This window comes from Trichoderma evansii (assembly GCF_050947405.1).
Source record: "Trichoderma evansii strain SZMC 28006 chromosome Unknown GGI43scaffold_7, whole genome shotgun sequence".
Taxonomy (NCBI): Eukaryota; Fungi; Ascomycota; class Sordariomycetes; order Hypocreales; family Hypocreaceae; genus Trichoderma; species Trichoderma evansii.
In genome coordinates this window covers 791,193-807,724 of record NW_028145199.1, presented here as the reverse complement: position 1 = coordinate 807,724, position 16,532 = coordinate 791,193, and the positions used below count along the sequence as shown (strand labels likewise).

Here is a 16,532-nt window from a genome sequence, read left to right as displayed (position 1 = left end):
TCTCAGCCTTGCTGCACCGAACACTCAACCTCTCTCCGTCAACCTCATCCTCAGCCTCTATTTCAATCATCAATCCACGCCTCCCATCGCCAGGGCTTAATTCTTCATGCACGGCGGTGTACCAATCGGCCTCTCATAATCCATCACCGATAATCTCCTCCGGCTTTCGCCCCTTTCCTCCCAATTGGAGAGCTCGCCCGCGTCTCTCAACAGCTCCAATCCTTTTTCCCGTCTTTTTTGCGCGCCCCTCGCGTTCATCATGGCACCCACAGACCATGATCCGCTCCTGGTCCTCCGCCAATCCATCTCCAGCGGCCAGCCGTTCATCCCGAGCGCGTCCGACGACCCTTCCGCCGCCGAAGTCTCTCTCTCGCAGGCCACGCACCTGCAGTTCACAGGGCTCTCCCTCGCGCTGCCGATAGACTCGCCCACGCGCTTCATCTCTAGCGATAAGCCGGTCGACCTGCGTAGTATTTACTTTGCCTGGTTGAACCGCGAACTTGCCATTCCGGAATACAATGCCTCGGCTACGACGCTCAATGACGACCTCAGCGCGAATGGATCGAGCGGCAAGGTTCAGAACTTGGGTTTCATTGAAAGACTCGACTTGATCACTTGGCTCGAAGGTGCCAGTGAGGAAAGCGAGTATATCAAGCCTATAGCTGGAGAGACGAGTGCAGCGGCTGCTGGAGCGACCCTATCCTCAAAGACGGGCGCCGCGGCCTTGGCTGCGTCGGCTAGATCAGGCAAGGGGACTATCGACCCGAGGCTGGCGAGTGTGTATGACGGCGAGCGCAGGATGGGCGATCGCAACTCAGTCTTGAGGGGCATTAAACCCACAGTAGGTGATATGACTAGCTAAGGCTACTTTTATACTACGCATCGCATGTAGATGTTATTCAACAGCTGGCTAACTAAGCGATAGGATTTCTCCCACGTGCGGAAACTCGCCATCCCCTTCATCCAAAAGAAGTCTCAGTCTTCGGCTATCAACTCGACCCAATCTCTCTCCATCAACCAAAAGGGCCCTTCACGTCGCCCCGACCCCATTATCTTGCTCTCTCCATCCGCCTCCTCTCTCCTACGCATGTCCAATGCTCGCTCATTCCTCGAGGATGGCAAATTCGTGCCTCCCGATGCGGGTGCGTCCACTGCCTCCATGTTGCACGTCCAGCGCATCATCCCCGGTATCGATCCGAATCGACCCATGCGTTTCATCCTCGTCGAAGGATCAGAGCAGTTCAAGCCTGAATATTGGAACCGCATTGTTGCAGTGTTTACAACAGGCCAGACGTGGCAGTTTAAGAATTACAAATGGAGCAATCCGAATGAGCTATTCAAGCACACGATGGGCGTGTACGTCGGATGGAGAGGCGATCTGGCGCCGGATAATATCCGCGGCTGGGGTCACCGCGTCACGACTACGAGTGTTGATCGCTGGAGGGGTGAGGACGACGTTGCCTCGCGATTCAGGGACAAGGAGGTCGTGGAGTACATTTGGAAATCTATCGAGTTGAACATGCGGAATAAAGGCTGGAGAAGAGACGCCGCTCCGTCATCGATATAAGTCCCAGCTGCTACTTTTGGGCAAAATTGAAAAGGGGGTAGAAAATCATGAGTGAACGCGTGCGAATGGGTTCTGGTTGGGAAAGAGAGCAAGGTGGAGATGCTCAAACAGAGCGATATATGTCATTGCATGGATTGAAGGGAGAGAATGTACGACTAACTCACTAAGTATACATATTTTTTCTACCTGTTGAAAGGGAATTGGAGAATAGGAGCGACGGCGTTTGGCCTTTTATCTTTTTTCTTGATAAGCCCAGCTTTGGGCTAGGGAATGGGCAGATGAGAATGGCGGGAAGATCTGAAGAAGCGAATAGAAAAATAGTTAATGAAATGGGATATCAAAGACTGTTCTAACGTCGCTGCTCATTCTATCTATCCATCGCTGATTGTATCAACCAGGCTGGCTGTCAAAAAGGGCCAACTGCCACGCCCCAAAGCTTTACGCACAGACATGTGAATATCTCGTCATCACCCCAGGCATAATCCGTATTAATTAATGTCATCTTCTTCGGAGAGTTTTTGCCGTGCGGTCTCGTCCTTTAAGGAGCTCAAAATGGCTAGAATGGAGATCTAGGCTGACATGATAACGGACCCTGTTCACGATGCTTATCTCACGCTTTTGTCATAGCATCTTATTGCTGGGATGTCGGAGTAGGCCGATTCATCACAAATCATGCATGGAAATCCTTGGTTGGGTTTCATGCGCGGAGTTACGGGAGACAGTCTGTTCCGCCATGTTGTTTCTTTCGTAAAGTCACTGTAGCATCATATTACAAGGTATGCAAAGTCTTATCAACCAAGGCGTCTGTGTTGCGTGCAAGGACAAATTAGCTGTTGGCTGCCGGCAAATACTCCCTTATTCAACGTCGTAATCTCGAGGATCCCCCGCATAACGCTAACTTTGTCAGGAGTGAAACAGACAAAGCTCACAGGCATATCCCTATTAGGGAGCTCGCTAGTAATGCTATGAGAAAATCCGGCAATTGAACGTTTTGCCGTTACAAGGGGAGTGGATGACACCCCTTGCACGCCTGTTTCCTCTTTCTCTTTCTCTCTGTTTGTTTTGCTTGCTTTGGCTTGGAGGAAAGGCCCGGGATATTCTCCATAGGGTATAACTCGATGGCAATATGCAGCCCTTTGGACGGAGATGATGACCAGGGAGAGAACAAAAGACGAGGATGAGGGAACCGCTCCCTCCCATTGATCCTTGGTTCAAATAGGCCCGACATGCCGTGCGCATGCTTGACGCACGGGAGAGACTCTGGATAATGGAATAAAACCGTAGAGTCTCGGCCGATCAAGGTTACTTCCGACCGTTTACCGCCAAGAGCCTGGTTCTCTTCCCATCCAGGCACCCATATGCAGCCTGATTGAGGTAGTATTGCTTCACCGAGCGCTGCATTGGGGAGACGTACGCGTGTGTCCCTGCCATGTGCGTCTTAGGAGGTTTAATGCTTTCCCCGAAAGGGCTTGTCCATGGAAATCGAAACAGGCCCTGGATCGTGCAGCGTTAAAACGTTAAGCCACGTTGTCCGGATGCAACGTCGACGGGGGTTGAAATGAAGTGCCTCAGGGACCGCGATCATGCCCGCCTTGCCGGACATGCAGTTATGCAGGATCAGCATGGTTCTAGAACCCTTCGTGCTGCATAACACATGTAGATAGCCAACTCTCTAGCTATTAATCTGAATGACGTTACGCAAGCAAGTGGCATTATTGACGTTACCACACGGTATTATTGACGTTACCGCGAGCAAGTGGTATTATCGCCGCCGTAGTATCCCTTCTTATTATTACTGTAGTAGATGCTGTATCGTCATCCAAAACTGTATGACTGCATGGTGTTTCAGGCGCAGGGTCGCAGAACAACTGCCGGTAAGACTGCTACGTCTGACACAAATCCATCTGAGCTTTGATATATTGCTGCCTGCGTATAAAATAGTGATGCCTAAGCCAAATATACCCTGAGTAGGGAATAATATTCATAGTCCTACTACTATTAGTAGACAAGTGCACACACTTTATTCTGTAATAGGACAGTGTTGTTCCCAGCCCACGCATTCTATTGCCGGCTCAAGAACGAGAGCGTTGACTGGCACTTGTAAAAGTCACTGATGTTAAATAACAGTTTCTAAGGTCTAGACTTTCTAATACCTAGATCTCAATTCAGTATATTCAAGTTGCGTTTCAAGAAATCTGACAATATCTTATATCTACGCTGTCATATATAACAATTAAGATTTTGTAGCTACGATATAAGAGGCTACCTAGTCTTTCCGCATAGTAGTAGATGCAAAAAAAATGACAGCAAGTATTATACAGCAATACCAGATCACATCATATTGCTTCATACCACTATATCGTAATAACCTCGTGTTCCTTGAAGTCGGATGATAGTGCAACCGTCCACCCCACACAAACAGCGGCGATATCGGATGCTATTAGTTTACATACTTTCACAACTCCCTGCGAGAACTATCGAAAAGATCCGGCGGGGATGATATTACGTACTAGAAGCAATTAAGAGCCTTTTGGCTGTTTCACAGAACGGTCAATTCTGTAAACAAGCGGTGAGATCTCTTAGTTTCACAACGCCACATATCCGTGTAAGATGGCATTTCCATACTTGAATACCATAAGATGGTATGAACGTAGTTGACAGTCAAAGTATAGAAGAAAATATACTAAAATCTGAGGAAATGGCTTGTACCAAGGCGGAAAGACAAAAGTCTAACAAGAGAAGTTTTCGGTCCTTCTCTCCTTGCCTCTTTGTGAGTGACATAACTCATTGATGACACTCATGCTAAACTCAATAATCGAAAGCGTTCCATCGCTAAATGATTTATATCGAATACATACATAAGATTAAACCTTACGGTACTCCAAATGAGCTCATCGTATTTATCGACAACCGAATAGCCAAGAAACTCAAAAGCCTCCATTATAGTTAGTCTTCTTGGCATTGCCAGCCCTACCAAGTGTATCTTCTCTTTAACAAGAAGACTCAAGTACCCAAGCATCAGTGTCGACTATTAAAAGGCCCGTTCGCATAGTATTGCCTACTTAACTCTAGGAGAGTATAACTATCAATTGATACACCTCCTCAGCTCTCCCCCAATATGGTCCAATGATGCAACGTCACAGCTCCCTAGAAGCTTGCACAGCCTCAGGAATGAATGAATGTTAGATCTCCGATAACCCAACGGCCTCTCTGGTTATTGTTTCATTCGCAGAACTTTTGTTTAGTTTACGTGTCTTCTAATTTCAGCCAATAATCGTCACATTTACAAACACGCCATAATCGCTTTACAAGCCACTTAGCAACGACTCCTCATCCATCAAGGCTGTGCCAAGAGGCTAGAACAATCGAATCCAGCGTGATGCACGTCGGCAACAGCAAAAAAAAGTTAACCACAAAAACTAAGTTGTCTTCTAGACCGCAGCCACCAAGCGCCGTGGCTGTCCTCGGCGCGGCGCCAGCGGAGAAACAAAGAGAAGCCATTTCCTCGACAGGTTAATACTAGAGAGTCTGTTACCAGATAGAGACGGTAAACGAAATAATTAATTCTCCGTTGCCAGCCTTGATGGCGTTTTGAAACAAGCGGTCCGGCGATGCTTTCCTCTTCGCAATCGCCAAGAAGGACAGGGGACGGAGAGACAGAAAAAAACCGTCCAGGATGAAGCTATCGGGGAATTTTTTTTTTCTCGTCTTTTTTTTTAATCAACGGCGTTGCCGGTTGGAGGACCAACCGGCCTTCCTAGCAAGGATTTCGGAGGAGTCCGAACAGAGCAAGGATCTTTTTGTCTTTTTTTAAACCGCGATGTTCGGGAATTTCATGCAGAAGAGAGAATAAGGCGTTGAAGAGTTCGTAAATGCCAAGCTCGCCTTGTGGAGAAAAATAGAACGTTGCAGCAAGTTATTGAATGCACCATCAACGACGTCAAAGCTTTTTTTTTTCTTGGCTAAAGTCAGTTTATGTCTGGTGTGTGTGTAACATGTCTTCATTATAGCAGGCAGCAAACTCTGTTATTATCATGGTATAGTTGGCCATGGCGTTGAGCAAGCTCCGGGGTTCGTGATGACGAAATTGGCAACTGGCCAGCAATCGAGACCACGCATTGGCCATTTAGAGATCAGTGTATGCTGCAGACGCGCCGAAACTGACGCTCCGCAAATGCCATGAATGATATCCGAGGAAAAGCACAGACGATAATTAAACGAGACTGCGAATTGCTCAACCTAGCAAACAGTCGCTTTTACAAGAATTACTCCGCAGTTAAAGGAGGAGTGATCAAAAAAAATAATAGACGCCATCTATACACTGTATGCAATATCTCGATATGCCGGAGCCACTCCCGCTCGCATCCTCCGACTTTTACTTGCCACATTTTACTAATATTGAATCATACTCGCATCGTTCGATTTGTTAGGAGACATTGCTTCGCTTATTTGTTTCATCACGCCTTCTTGCCCAGCCGAAGCGAAAAGAGCCTTTGCCCACAGCCGAGGACTGTGCGGGAAGCGGTGGGAGAGGGGCGGTGGCTTTCGACCGGGGGGACGCTAGAAAGTTCGGCGAAGTCCTGAGAGAAGTTTCTTTTGCCCAGCCGAGGAGAGTCTGGGGAGCTCTGACCGCGGTTCGATCCTTGGAGTCTTTGCTTATACATGCCTTATGGATATGTCTGGAGTGGTGGCGCTCTGCGTGCTATACCAGCAAGGCTAGCTGTCTGTCACTGCAGTTACTGCAAGTGGAAGTGGAGGAGCCAATTCTGGTAACTGCGACTGCAAGTATACGAGAGCGGTCCGAAGTCTTTTTCCTTGGAAGACTGAATATGGCAAGCATTGTAAATGGGCCACCTAACAAATCGCGTTGGTGTCTCTTTCGAGGCCGGCGTTCTATATCGTTCAATACCCACACGCTACGTATACGAAGCATGCAAGAAAACTCTGTATACTGCGTCATCTTGTTTCGTCCCCCACCAACGAAATCTCGCTGAATCTTGCATGCCTAGAATTGGGGGCCAATAGGCGGGAAAAAAAAAAATTAGATATGGGTGGATTTCACAATCAATAATCCAAGCCCACAAACATGTCACGCCTCAAGGAGAAAAAAAAACAAGTGAGATTTTGATAGAATTCTCCTAGCTGCCTTGACTAGTACAAAGCTTGCTTTCCTTCATCTTCTTTAGATGGTCTCAAAGCCTGCCAGGGGGGGAACCCTCTTAGCCGCCATCGTCTGATTTTGTATCGAGTCAGTTGCTCGTGGGGGTCGTACTTTTGCTAGCTGCAGCGTCTCTCCGCTGGAGTTAGGTAGAATGATAGGTAATAGCACTGCGGATTGTGGAAACTGGTGGGCCACTGGGGAGAATTTTCTCTTCTTTCTCTTAGTCGTGGAAATTTTGGAGGAGAGAGCGGTATGTACAAACGAGCATGTAAGAGTTGGGCCAGGAATGGATGTGGAGATGTGACGGGCACACATACCTTGTACAAGAAATTCTAGTTGCCCGTATGGATAATATGGAGCAGGCAGAGAGATAAAGAAACAATATGGAGTAAGTGCGAATTACCGCTGCCTAGTCCGTTAATAAAAAACCGAACTGATGTCATGAACCAAGCGCAGAAAAAAAAAAAAGAGATCGTATAGTAATAGTAATGCCACGAGTAATACAATAAGCGGTGATGCCAATGGCGCGAGCGTCAGGTAGCCCCATGCCAGACAGAAGCCTCATCTCATCTGCGCTTCTGGAATGCACCGGCATTGAGGGTCCTACAACTAGGTCAGCACCTGAGACCTGCGTTTGCATTTTGCATTGATGCGCTCGTGCAGCCAATAAGAGGCTTCAACCTGCCGCAATAGGGAAGTCTGTTCCGGCTGCATTTACCACTATATGTATTTGATTTCCATCTTGGAAATGGTGAGATGAGAAAAGCCAAGATGAGATTCAAGCTAGACTTTAGACTTAGTTCGTTGCTCAGCCGTGACTGGTCGAAGCCAACGGCGCTTGGAGATGAATGCATATCATTTAGACTAGGAGCAGTGTTTTAGTCTAGCAATGCTTCCCAGTCTGCGCCTCATATTCTGCCTGCTGCTACAAATGTGATAGACGGAGCCGCTGTCTGGGCTTCTGGCTGAGTTCAGAGTCGGCTTGCAGGGTTGTTCCGTGCGTGTCGTTTTGATGAGCTGGGCAGACAGTAAAAGGGGGGCGTGGGTGTAGTGGGCGGGCGACTTATACAAATGCTGAATTGGGTCTACCTTGCCTTAACTTGCAGTATGTATACAGGCATTAACAGAAAGGCTCAACCCAGGCACAGACTGAAAGCGAAACCCCTGCCTCTTGGAATTTTGGTGTCTTTTTTTTTCTTCTAATCTTCTCTTGGCGCATATTCCCCTAGATTCTCACTTTTTGCCACTGGCTCTGCTGCCGGCTTGCAGAATTAAATTTCCTCTCCACTTTATTGGGCTGCGGTATCTATCGGCTCCTGGCTCGGGAAGCCCTTTGGAAGGCAATTGGAAAAGGCATCGAACAAGAGAACATGATTCGCCAAGGAGGGGAAGAGGGGCGTGTGCGTCGACCACGACCTGCAACAGAAGAGCAAGGGTTTGCTTAGTCTAGCCCAGCACATGGCAAAGTACACGACCCGTCCAGACTAGCGGGTTCTTGGCGACTCCGTTGTGCAATTGCTGGTGGAAATCTTGGACGCTGGAGGTGATGATAGACTCTTACTCGTGTGGATGTACTGTATATATTTAGTAATGATCCAGGGACGACCCTGAGCGACCCCGAATATGCTGTTTCTGGATACAGCCTGTTGGCCGTCAGTTTTTTCGTTATCGCCGTTTCAGATGGAGATGCCCGAGATGGTGCTACACCCGCACCATCAAATCGAGCCTTGCCGTAACAACTACTAGCTCTGGTTTCCTTGCTGCTCTGTGCCGCCATCTGCCGTTATTCCCACGCGCGAAGCCAATACTATTGCCGGCGGCCACACACAGCTATTAATATTAAAATGCCCGCTAAGTACCAGTGGCTGGGTTGATTTCTGGTGCTCCTCTCTCACCGCCGAACATGCCCTGCCTTGTTTTCAGATAGGCATATGTAGATTGAGGGGTGTCTGATTTCCTGCTGTGCTGTGGTCCAGCACATGGCTTTAGCGCCCTGTTAAACTTGTAAACTTCAAAGAGCGCGATGCGGTGTACTGCCGCAAACGATAATGAAACCCATCGGATCCTTCGGACGAGAGCTCAATGGCTGCTGGCTACTAAGCAGTAGCGCCTGTAATACTTCGTACTCCAAACAAAAGCAAAAAAGGCGGTGGTGAGATACATTCGCAATCGCATAATGCAGCAGCCAAGAGTGAAACCGTCCATCCGACTCATGAACACTGGATATTTGCATTTTTCTTCCTTACAGTATATCGTCTTCGCAAGTGGGAATCGCAATATAAAACAGATCCACAAAGCAGAAACTTGACATCACATCATCAGGCCACCCGCCACCCGCTGGAATCCATTGCAACGGACTGATTCACGTAGGTAGCACTGGAGCTGGGTTCTGGCAACGGCATTAGCAAGCTGCCTACGGGGAATAGAAAGGGAAAAGAAGAGGGAAAAGCATAATAGTTGGCACTATTTGCTGGGGCTGGCATGGCCAAAACGGTCGTGTCCACAATAAGCCAGCCTTGCTTGATAAAGTCTATTTGTTGGCACGCCATTGTTCCGAAACATGTCACATGTCATCAATTGTTCGCATAGAATAATCATATAGCCGGCACTATCGCCCGGCTAGGTCAGTATGGGGGATACAAGCTGATTGTTGATGGAGACTGTACAAGTCTGGGAGGTGAGCTGTACGGGATAGCGGCAGAAAGGCGACATTCCTCTTGTGTGGCTGGCAATTTGCTAATACTGCAGTACTGCAGTACTACGGTACTCCTCCTTGCACGGAAAATGGGAACACAGCGCATTGTAACCCCCGTATCACCCAGCCTGTCGTGTGTTGGACGGGCGTCTCAGCCATGTCGCTGCACTGCTAGTGCGCCATGCCCCCCGAAGATCGCACGTGTCACGCACGGCAATTGCCATGTGGCATGTTGGGAGCTGTAAAGCGAGATTCGGCCGGCGTGCTGGAGTATCGGGATAGGGATGGGACAACCTGGCCAACAGCTAATATAACACGAGTAATATCGCAGTACCAAGGCTGCTGGCGCCCGCTATCGCCGCTGCTATCGAAAAGATCTCGTCAACCTTGCCTGCTAGTACGTGGTAGTGCTGTATGCTATAAACAGAAGTAAGATTGAGCTCTCAACCACAGTACAGTTGCATGCAGATGCAGTACTGTATGTACGTACCTACAAGGAACGGCAACTTACCAACGTGGGCATAAGACTATTGCCAGAGAATAGAAACTAATCAAACGACTGCAGCTGCGGAATACTATATCCTGCTCGGAATACGCCACTAACAAATGCAAGCTGCCGGTAATCCTTCGCTCAGCCGGGTAGAGGGAGAAGAGGAAAAGGTTTCAAGGTTGCTAACCCCGGCAACAGGACCCTTTCTGACAACTGTAATCACTGGATGTTATCAAATCTTCAATTTCGGTTCGCTCCTTCGGAATGGACGTACCAGTAATACCAGCTAAGCAGACAGCTGCAGCCTGCACCGGCACTTGGTCAGCGGCTGGACGCCGTGCTGACTAGTACCGTAGAAGCGAGCAATTCCCTCCATGCATTTGAAGCCTTTCCCTTTTGTCGTCGTCTGTGCAACCCTCCTTGACGCTGCTATCGACTCTGTGTGTGCCGTTTTCGGCTGGATGAGCCCCTTTCCTCGTCTCGAGGCGGGCAGATCGTGAGCCGATTGTTGAGATTGGAGTGACGGCGCCCCGATGCAACTGCAACTGCAACTGCAGCCAATCCATCCATCCCATCCGCCATCCATCCCATCCACGCGGCGCAGACAGTGGCAGCACGCGCTGTGCGGCCGTTGCAGCGTCGAGTCATCCAATAGTGATGGCTTCTGGGGACGAACAGGACAGCTCCACTCGCAATCCTGGCCCCTCACGCCTGCTATACCCTTGCACACGCCCCCCTCTTTGGAGTGACAGGGAATAGCAGCGGCTTTTGCTGGCTGGCTCGTTGTTTTTTGCTCTCCTGCATCTTCAAGCCCACGTGGCACGATTCCGTGTGTGGAGAAGCAAGTCCACCGGTTCATCTACTCCCTGTTTCTGACAAGCCCCTCGCTTGCATGCATACGCCTTCCCCGTCGCCGCGCTATAGCGGTATGCTCACAGGCAGTGGCAGACGGGAAAAGGGAACAAGAGTGAGAGATCAAGCTGTCTGTTAGCGCCCTTTGCACAGCCAATACCGTCGCGACAGGTGATGTGATGCATGGCACGTCAAACAGGCCAACAGCGCAATCCAACGCCCTGCTAATTGATAAAAGGCAAAAGGCTGATATGGAGCTGGAGTGCTGCGCAGCGGCCCCTTCATTCTCTCGAGCAAAAACGTGGCGTCAATAGCCGAGCGAAAAGGGCGTCGTCCATTCTCTGCCAGCCACAGCGTCTACTGACGTACAAATCCCAGCCCACATCAGGGTCGTAATTTGTAATGGCGGCGGTACGTACCCCGCAGGGCTGCCCTGGAATTCCAGTCCATCATCAATTCGGCCTACCAGACGGCCGACTTGTAAGGCCGATGTCAGTTTGCAGATAGAGGCAAACCGCACTGAATCGTTCATCCACGCAAGCTTGTAGCTTTCTCCAAGTCCCGTTTTTTTTTTTTTATCTCGTCGCTCTTACTTTTACCCATTGCCTGGTCAGAGATGATGTGAGAATATGAGCCGAGGAGAAGGGGAAAAGGAGGCACGGAGCCAAAACTTGCTCTCGATTGGGTTTTGCACTAAAGGCGGTCTACCTGTTTCCAGCAGCCTCTCGCCAAGGTTCAGCGGGAAGTGGCAGAGCATTTTAAGATGCGTTTGCGTAGATCTACCACGTGGGATCCATCGGAATTGCACGCGAAAGTCTTTTGCACCTAACGGGAATCTCGGCGCGCCGTGGAACTGCCATTCAAACATTGAACAGCCAAGAGTAGAAACGGGGCGCCGCTGGGCCATTGAGAGCTCATTCTCCTCACCCCAAGCTTTTGGCCAAGCGGGCGCCATTGTCTCCGCATCGACTGGTTGTAGCGCCACTAATTTCTTGCTCTTGTACGATCTTTTGTCGTGCGGTTCTCGGGTAGGCACAGTGTGATGCAGATCCCTTCGCCAAAGCAAGCCTTGCGTTTACTATGTATTTCGTGTCTAGTTGACGATATGAGAGCCCAAGCCTATCCGGCGTGTGAGGATGACGGCTTACCGCATATTCAACTAGCCAGCCGCGGACTGCAACTTCGTGTTGCAGCGCTCGTGGGGTTTGGCAAGGGAAGAAAACAAAACATAATCTAGAGGGCCAGTCCAGGTAGCATTCGTCCGAGTTGCCGCTTCTCTCTCGGCCGCCAGCATCAGCGCATCGGCCGCTCAGCATATGCCCGATCTCCGGACCTGACGGCGACAGGGATCTCGGGTTGGTCAGAGTTTGAACGCATGACTTCTCCTCCCGGCTACAGAAATCATGCCAGATACCAGTATGCAGGTGCGCATATGTACGAGTGTGGTGATGTGATATTGGACAGCAGATAACGCACACCTTGTGGGGAAACCATAAAACAGCTCTTTTGCTGGGGGCGGGAGTTTGGCAGCACCCGGAGTTTTGGCTTGCCTGGCAGGCTCGGTATATACGTACTAGATACGAGTATAGCTGTTGGTCCTCATTTGTTGGGTGCTTTGGCGCTCAGCCTTGCATCCCGCCCTGTCATGACACGAGATAATAGAGCTTCGCGTGGCTATCGAAAGCCGACTGCCGTGCACACATTACTGCACACGTAATGCCGTGACCCAATCACCGCCAGGCGTAGCCAATGTAAACAATTCTATATAGCAGCTGTCAACTGCCGCTATGTGATTCCCGCCTCCTGTCATCTCAACTTCCAAGCCAAGTCTGACTCGATGGCGTCTAAGTGGAAGATGAGACGGAGGGCTACCCAGTGGCAACGCAACGCCCGCTCGGGTACTTTTCACGCAGTTGACATGAATTTTTTCCAAATTTACCGACTACGCCATGTGGCAAACCAGGGTTTGTCTCCTTGTTGCGAGCATTGTTCCCATTAACACAACTCTTATTAGACGACGCACACCACTACCTACTTGATGTATATTGATTAGGTGTACCCCAGCACTGTGACATCGCGCAGCAGAGGCGGCATGCCAAACGGCCAAGCAGCATGTCTATAAGGCCACTAGCACGTCAATTACAAAGCTGCAGCTTCCAATTTCCGTTGGGAAGGACGAATGGCAAAAATTGATCCCATTGCCTCCGGTTTATTTGCCCACGACCCTGCTTGATCTTGATGTAGTTTAACATGACATCAGACGAAACCGCTATTGAGATGCCTACCCTACATAATGCGACAGACTCCGAGGGAAAGCCGAGGAGACAGCCTCTAGCTCTCCCTTCTCCCGCATGCAGATACTACCTCTACGTATACATGTGCTACAGTACATACCTGTACCATGGTATGTAGTATGCAGCCGTGCTGGCACTCACATATACTGCCAAGTATGGCAACTGATGGAGAGAATACTACTACCCCGAGAAATGCATAGCCATTCCAATGCATATGGCCGTGGAGTTAGCCGGAAAGAATCTCGGGTCGAATTCAAGCCCGACCATTACTACTACAACCAAGGGCTGCTATTTAAGCAGTAGTCGGGCCTTGGCATGCCTTAACGCCATAACCATGTCGCATTTTCGAACGCTGAATACGAGCTCGGAGCCGCAACAAGAACTTTTTTATTTTGCTTCTTTTCGGGTTTTCTCAAAAACACGCCCGCCAATGAGACAGGTAGGGCGCTCACTGTTACACGTCATAGTTTTAGAGAGACATAGAATACGGAAGAAGGGAGCTCGCAAGGCTCAGGCCTGGCATCTAAAAGCCAATAGGCCCACACGTGCGACTTTGTGAACGTGTTCTTACTATGTGCACTTTTCTCTGCAGGGTCGTGCATTCAACTGTGGCATATGTCAGATACGGCTGAGTATTAGCACTCAAACTCTATACTTGGGTATTTTTGCCGCAAATGAAAAAAAGAGCATATACGGAGTCAGCACCCGCGGGAGCACGATGAGCGGCCTTAACAAGATCTTGCCTTGGCAGATCGGACTCGCTCTGCTACCCTCAATATTACATACATGGCACCATATGCCGATCCTGCTTAAGGCTCAGCTAGCGCAAACGTGGTACGTACAAACAGTACTAGCAGTGCTAGACGCTCAGCATTACGACCTGAGCCAAGCCGCAATAAGCTCACCTCGGCATTTCTAACGCGCCGTGTCGTTCGCTGTGCTAGTGCCAGCTTTTTGCTTGACTCAAAGCTTGATACCCTCCTGAAACAGCCAGCATACACGCAGGATCACAGTCTGTCAGCGGTGATGCAAAGAGATTACCGCTAGGTCTTAGCATACGCCTGCATAAAATTCTTGTTTTCTTCTCGGTTCTTTACCCGGGAAACCTCAAAGGACGCAATGCAGATTCAGCTCGATCTTTGTCACACCGCTACATGCAATAATCATCATCGCCACCACAGTCCGTGAGTCCTTCACTATTTAGTGTAGACGCAATTGATGCCGCGGAGAGAATGGCAATTGTTTGCTCTCAAGGCGCATTGGTGCATGTATAGACAGTCGTGGGGTCTCTTCTTCTTATAAAATATAGTTCTCCCAGGGGAAATCAATATATGCCATGGACAAATGAATACGATGCTGATGACGCCTGGTCCGTGTCTTCTCTCCTGATCTCCTTCTCCCTTATCATTCGTGTTCTTTTCCTCCTGCGTCAACCACCCCCCTGGGTCTGTCACAAACTGCCGCCAGCTCCGAAGTCCCTAAATAGCTCTCCCTGATCAGCTTTCTTGAGATTTTAGGGTTCGACTCTCCGAAAAGGATCATCTTCCAAGGAATTAAGCTTGACGCCGCCCTCGGCCATCGCCTTCGCCGCCGCCACTTCCAGGCTGCGCTTTGTTCTCATTTTTCTCACCGTCTATGCTCTTGATCCTCCAAATTACGGCTAAGAGCGAATTGCTGAGAGGCTTGTTTTTAATTTTACGTGATCGTTGACTTCTGCTTTGATTCGTCTCTCTCGGTGGATTGCCTCCTACAGATTGTTACGGCCGGAGCGAAGGATGAACTATTAGTGCATTGTGTGCTCTTCTTGGCAGTACAAAGTACCTGTCGCCTCTTCTCAGATCCTACGACTTGGCCATTTCCAGTGCCATTGAAAGGGCAAGGCACGACTAAGACCCGAAAGAGACATACCCCGGATTCTTCGCCGCTCTTGGCCAGGTCACGAGTAAGAAGGGCCAAATGTGAGCAGTGTGATTTTCTCTTACATACGCCTTTTATCACACTATCATATCGCCATCCCAGCAGAAACCCCCTCCCAACAGCGCAAAGTTGCGTCCGCTCCATGATGGGCCCCTGTCTTGTTTCGGGGGCGATTTCCACTGAGCTTCTAGAAGGCGTCTACGGGTGGCCAATGCTCATTGGCTCATACGAGGGAGGCCCCGCCCGAGCCAAAAATGACAAGGGCCAATTCCCCAGTGACCACATGACTGTGAAACCCAGAAAACCGCTGCGTACTATGCAAACTAGCTTGATGCTAACGAACGTTACCCAGTTCACTAGAGAGAACGAGAAGAAGCAAAATCCCACCTAGCGTCAGAGAGACACTGTCGTGCACTTGCCGGCCACGTTTTGTCGGTAATTCGGAGAAAAGTCACTACGTGCGCTGTGACGATTTGCATTCCCACCCCTTCGACCGGTGCTCTTGCGTCACTGTTGTCTTTGCTCCCCTTATCCCTTTTCCCTCTGATTGGCGAACTCCGAAGCCCGCGAATTGAAACAAGGCGGACGGGAGGACAGGTCAACCATTCGTTCGGGTAATATCAGCACTATTAGAGAAAAACACAAGAAAAACCCGGTCATAGCGAATCTGCTTCATCACGGCGTCACCGAGTTGCACCGCTTCATCAGCTAAGAGAGGAGCCGCACCGCAGGGAAGGAGCAAAAAAAAAGATCCTGGCCCTTTCAGCTAACTAGCGGTAGTAGCCCTAGGTGCGTATTCCTTCTTTTTTGTGTCCTGTGTCATTGATTGGGGCACTCGCCTTGCTATTTTGAGATGCACTACGCTCGAAACGCAGCCCATTTCTGAAATACCTGTACCTCAAACAGACTTGTTTTGTGATGGGCCTCTGGTGGAAACCACTAGTAGCTGGCAGCTTCTTGAATTTTTTTGCTCCATTGGCGGTGAAGTCGTCGCCATTTTTTCCTCGGGTCGAAACACTCATCACATTGTCGCATCTGCAGCTACCCTGGACGGCGTGCATGAATTACTAGCAGCACGCCACTCACTTCCTTGATAGTTGAATGCGGAACCGGAGGGAAAAGATCGGTCATGCCTTTGTAAACCACGAAACTTGGCTCTGATGACGACTGAGGCTCCTAGTGGACGATGACAGGATATTCTGGCTGTGGTGGCGGCAAAAGCCATGAGGAGAGCCCTGTGCTAGTAGCCCAGCAGCAAAGCCAGGGAGAGCCCGGCATAGCGCTGGGCCAGTTCTGAACGCAGCCCATCCCTGGAGCCACGCGCCGATCTGGGTCAAACTTCGCACGAGGGCGGCTGGCATGATAACAAGTGCGACAAGCGTTGCTGCTGCTAGCAGTTACAAGTCAGTCGGCTTGTACGCCAGCCAGCGTCAGCTGCCCCACAAAGGCGCTGGGCCAGTTCGCTATTCTCATGGCCCTAGTTCTATAAGCAGCCGGCGCATCTAGTAGCCCTGGAGAAGACGCAGGCGGCCCGCGCTCGTTGTTGAGGAGCAACA

The 16,532-nt window shown here is 49.8% G+C and overlaps 4 protein-coding genes across 4 annotated transcripts; 3 read left to right on the top strand and 1 right to left on the bottom strand.

Annotated features, from left to right (window-relative positions):
- Positions 1-259: 259 nt before the first annotated feature.
- Positions 260-1,567, top strand: GGI43DRAFT_382848 (RNA pol II accessory factor, Cdc73 family-domain-containing protein; the record flags this gene model as incomplete). The annotated part of the gene is made up of 2 exons (XM_083203292.1): positions 260-841; positions 926-1,567. 2 exons carry the CDS (start codon positions 260-262, stop codon positions 1,565-1,567), a joined length of 1,224 nt encoding a protein of 407 aa, XP_083061721.1.
- A 4,001-nt stretch (positions 1,568-5,568) lies between these two features.
- Positions 5,569-6,755, top strand: GGI43DRAFT_348115 (uncharacterized protein). The gene is made up of 2 exons (XM_083202228.1): positions 5,569-5,890; positions 5,998-6,755. The coding sequence occupies exons 1-2, from the start codon at positions 5,747-5,749 to the stop codon at positions 6,559-6,561; spliced, it is 708 nt and encodes a 235-aa protein (XP_083061720.1). The 5' UTR covers positions 5,569-5,746; the 3' UTR covers positions 6,562-6,755.
- A 4,620-nt stretch (positions 6,756-11,375) lies between these two features.
- On the bottom strand, positions 11,376-11,720 carry GGI43DRAFT_382847 (uncharacterized protein; the record flags this gene model as incomplete). The annotated part of the gene is made up of 1 exon (XM_083203291.1): positions 11,376-11,720. One exon carries the CDS (start codon positions 11,718-11,720, stop codon positions 11,376-11,378), a length of 345 nt encoding a protein of 114 aa, XP_083061719.1.
- Positions 11,721-15,121: 3,401 nt separating this feature from the next.
- On the top strand, positions 15,122-15,367 carry GGI43DRAFT_382846 (uncharacterized protein; the record flags this gene model as incomplete). Its single annotated transcript, XM_083203290.1, has 2 exons — positions 15,122-15,265; positions 15,329-15,367. 2 exons carry the CDS (start codon positions 15,122-15,124, stop codon positions 15,365-15,367), a joined length of 183 nt encoding a protein of 60 aa, XP_083061718.1.
- Between the last annotated feature and the right edge of the window lie 1,165 nt (positions 15,368-16,532).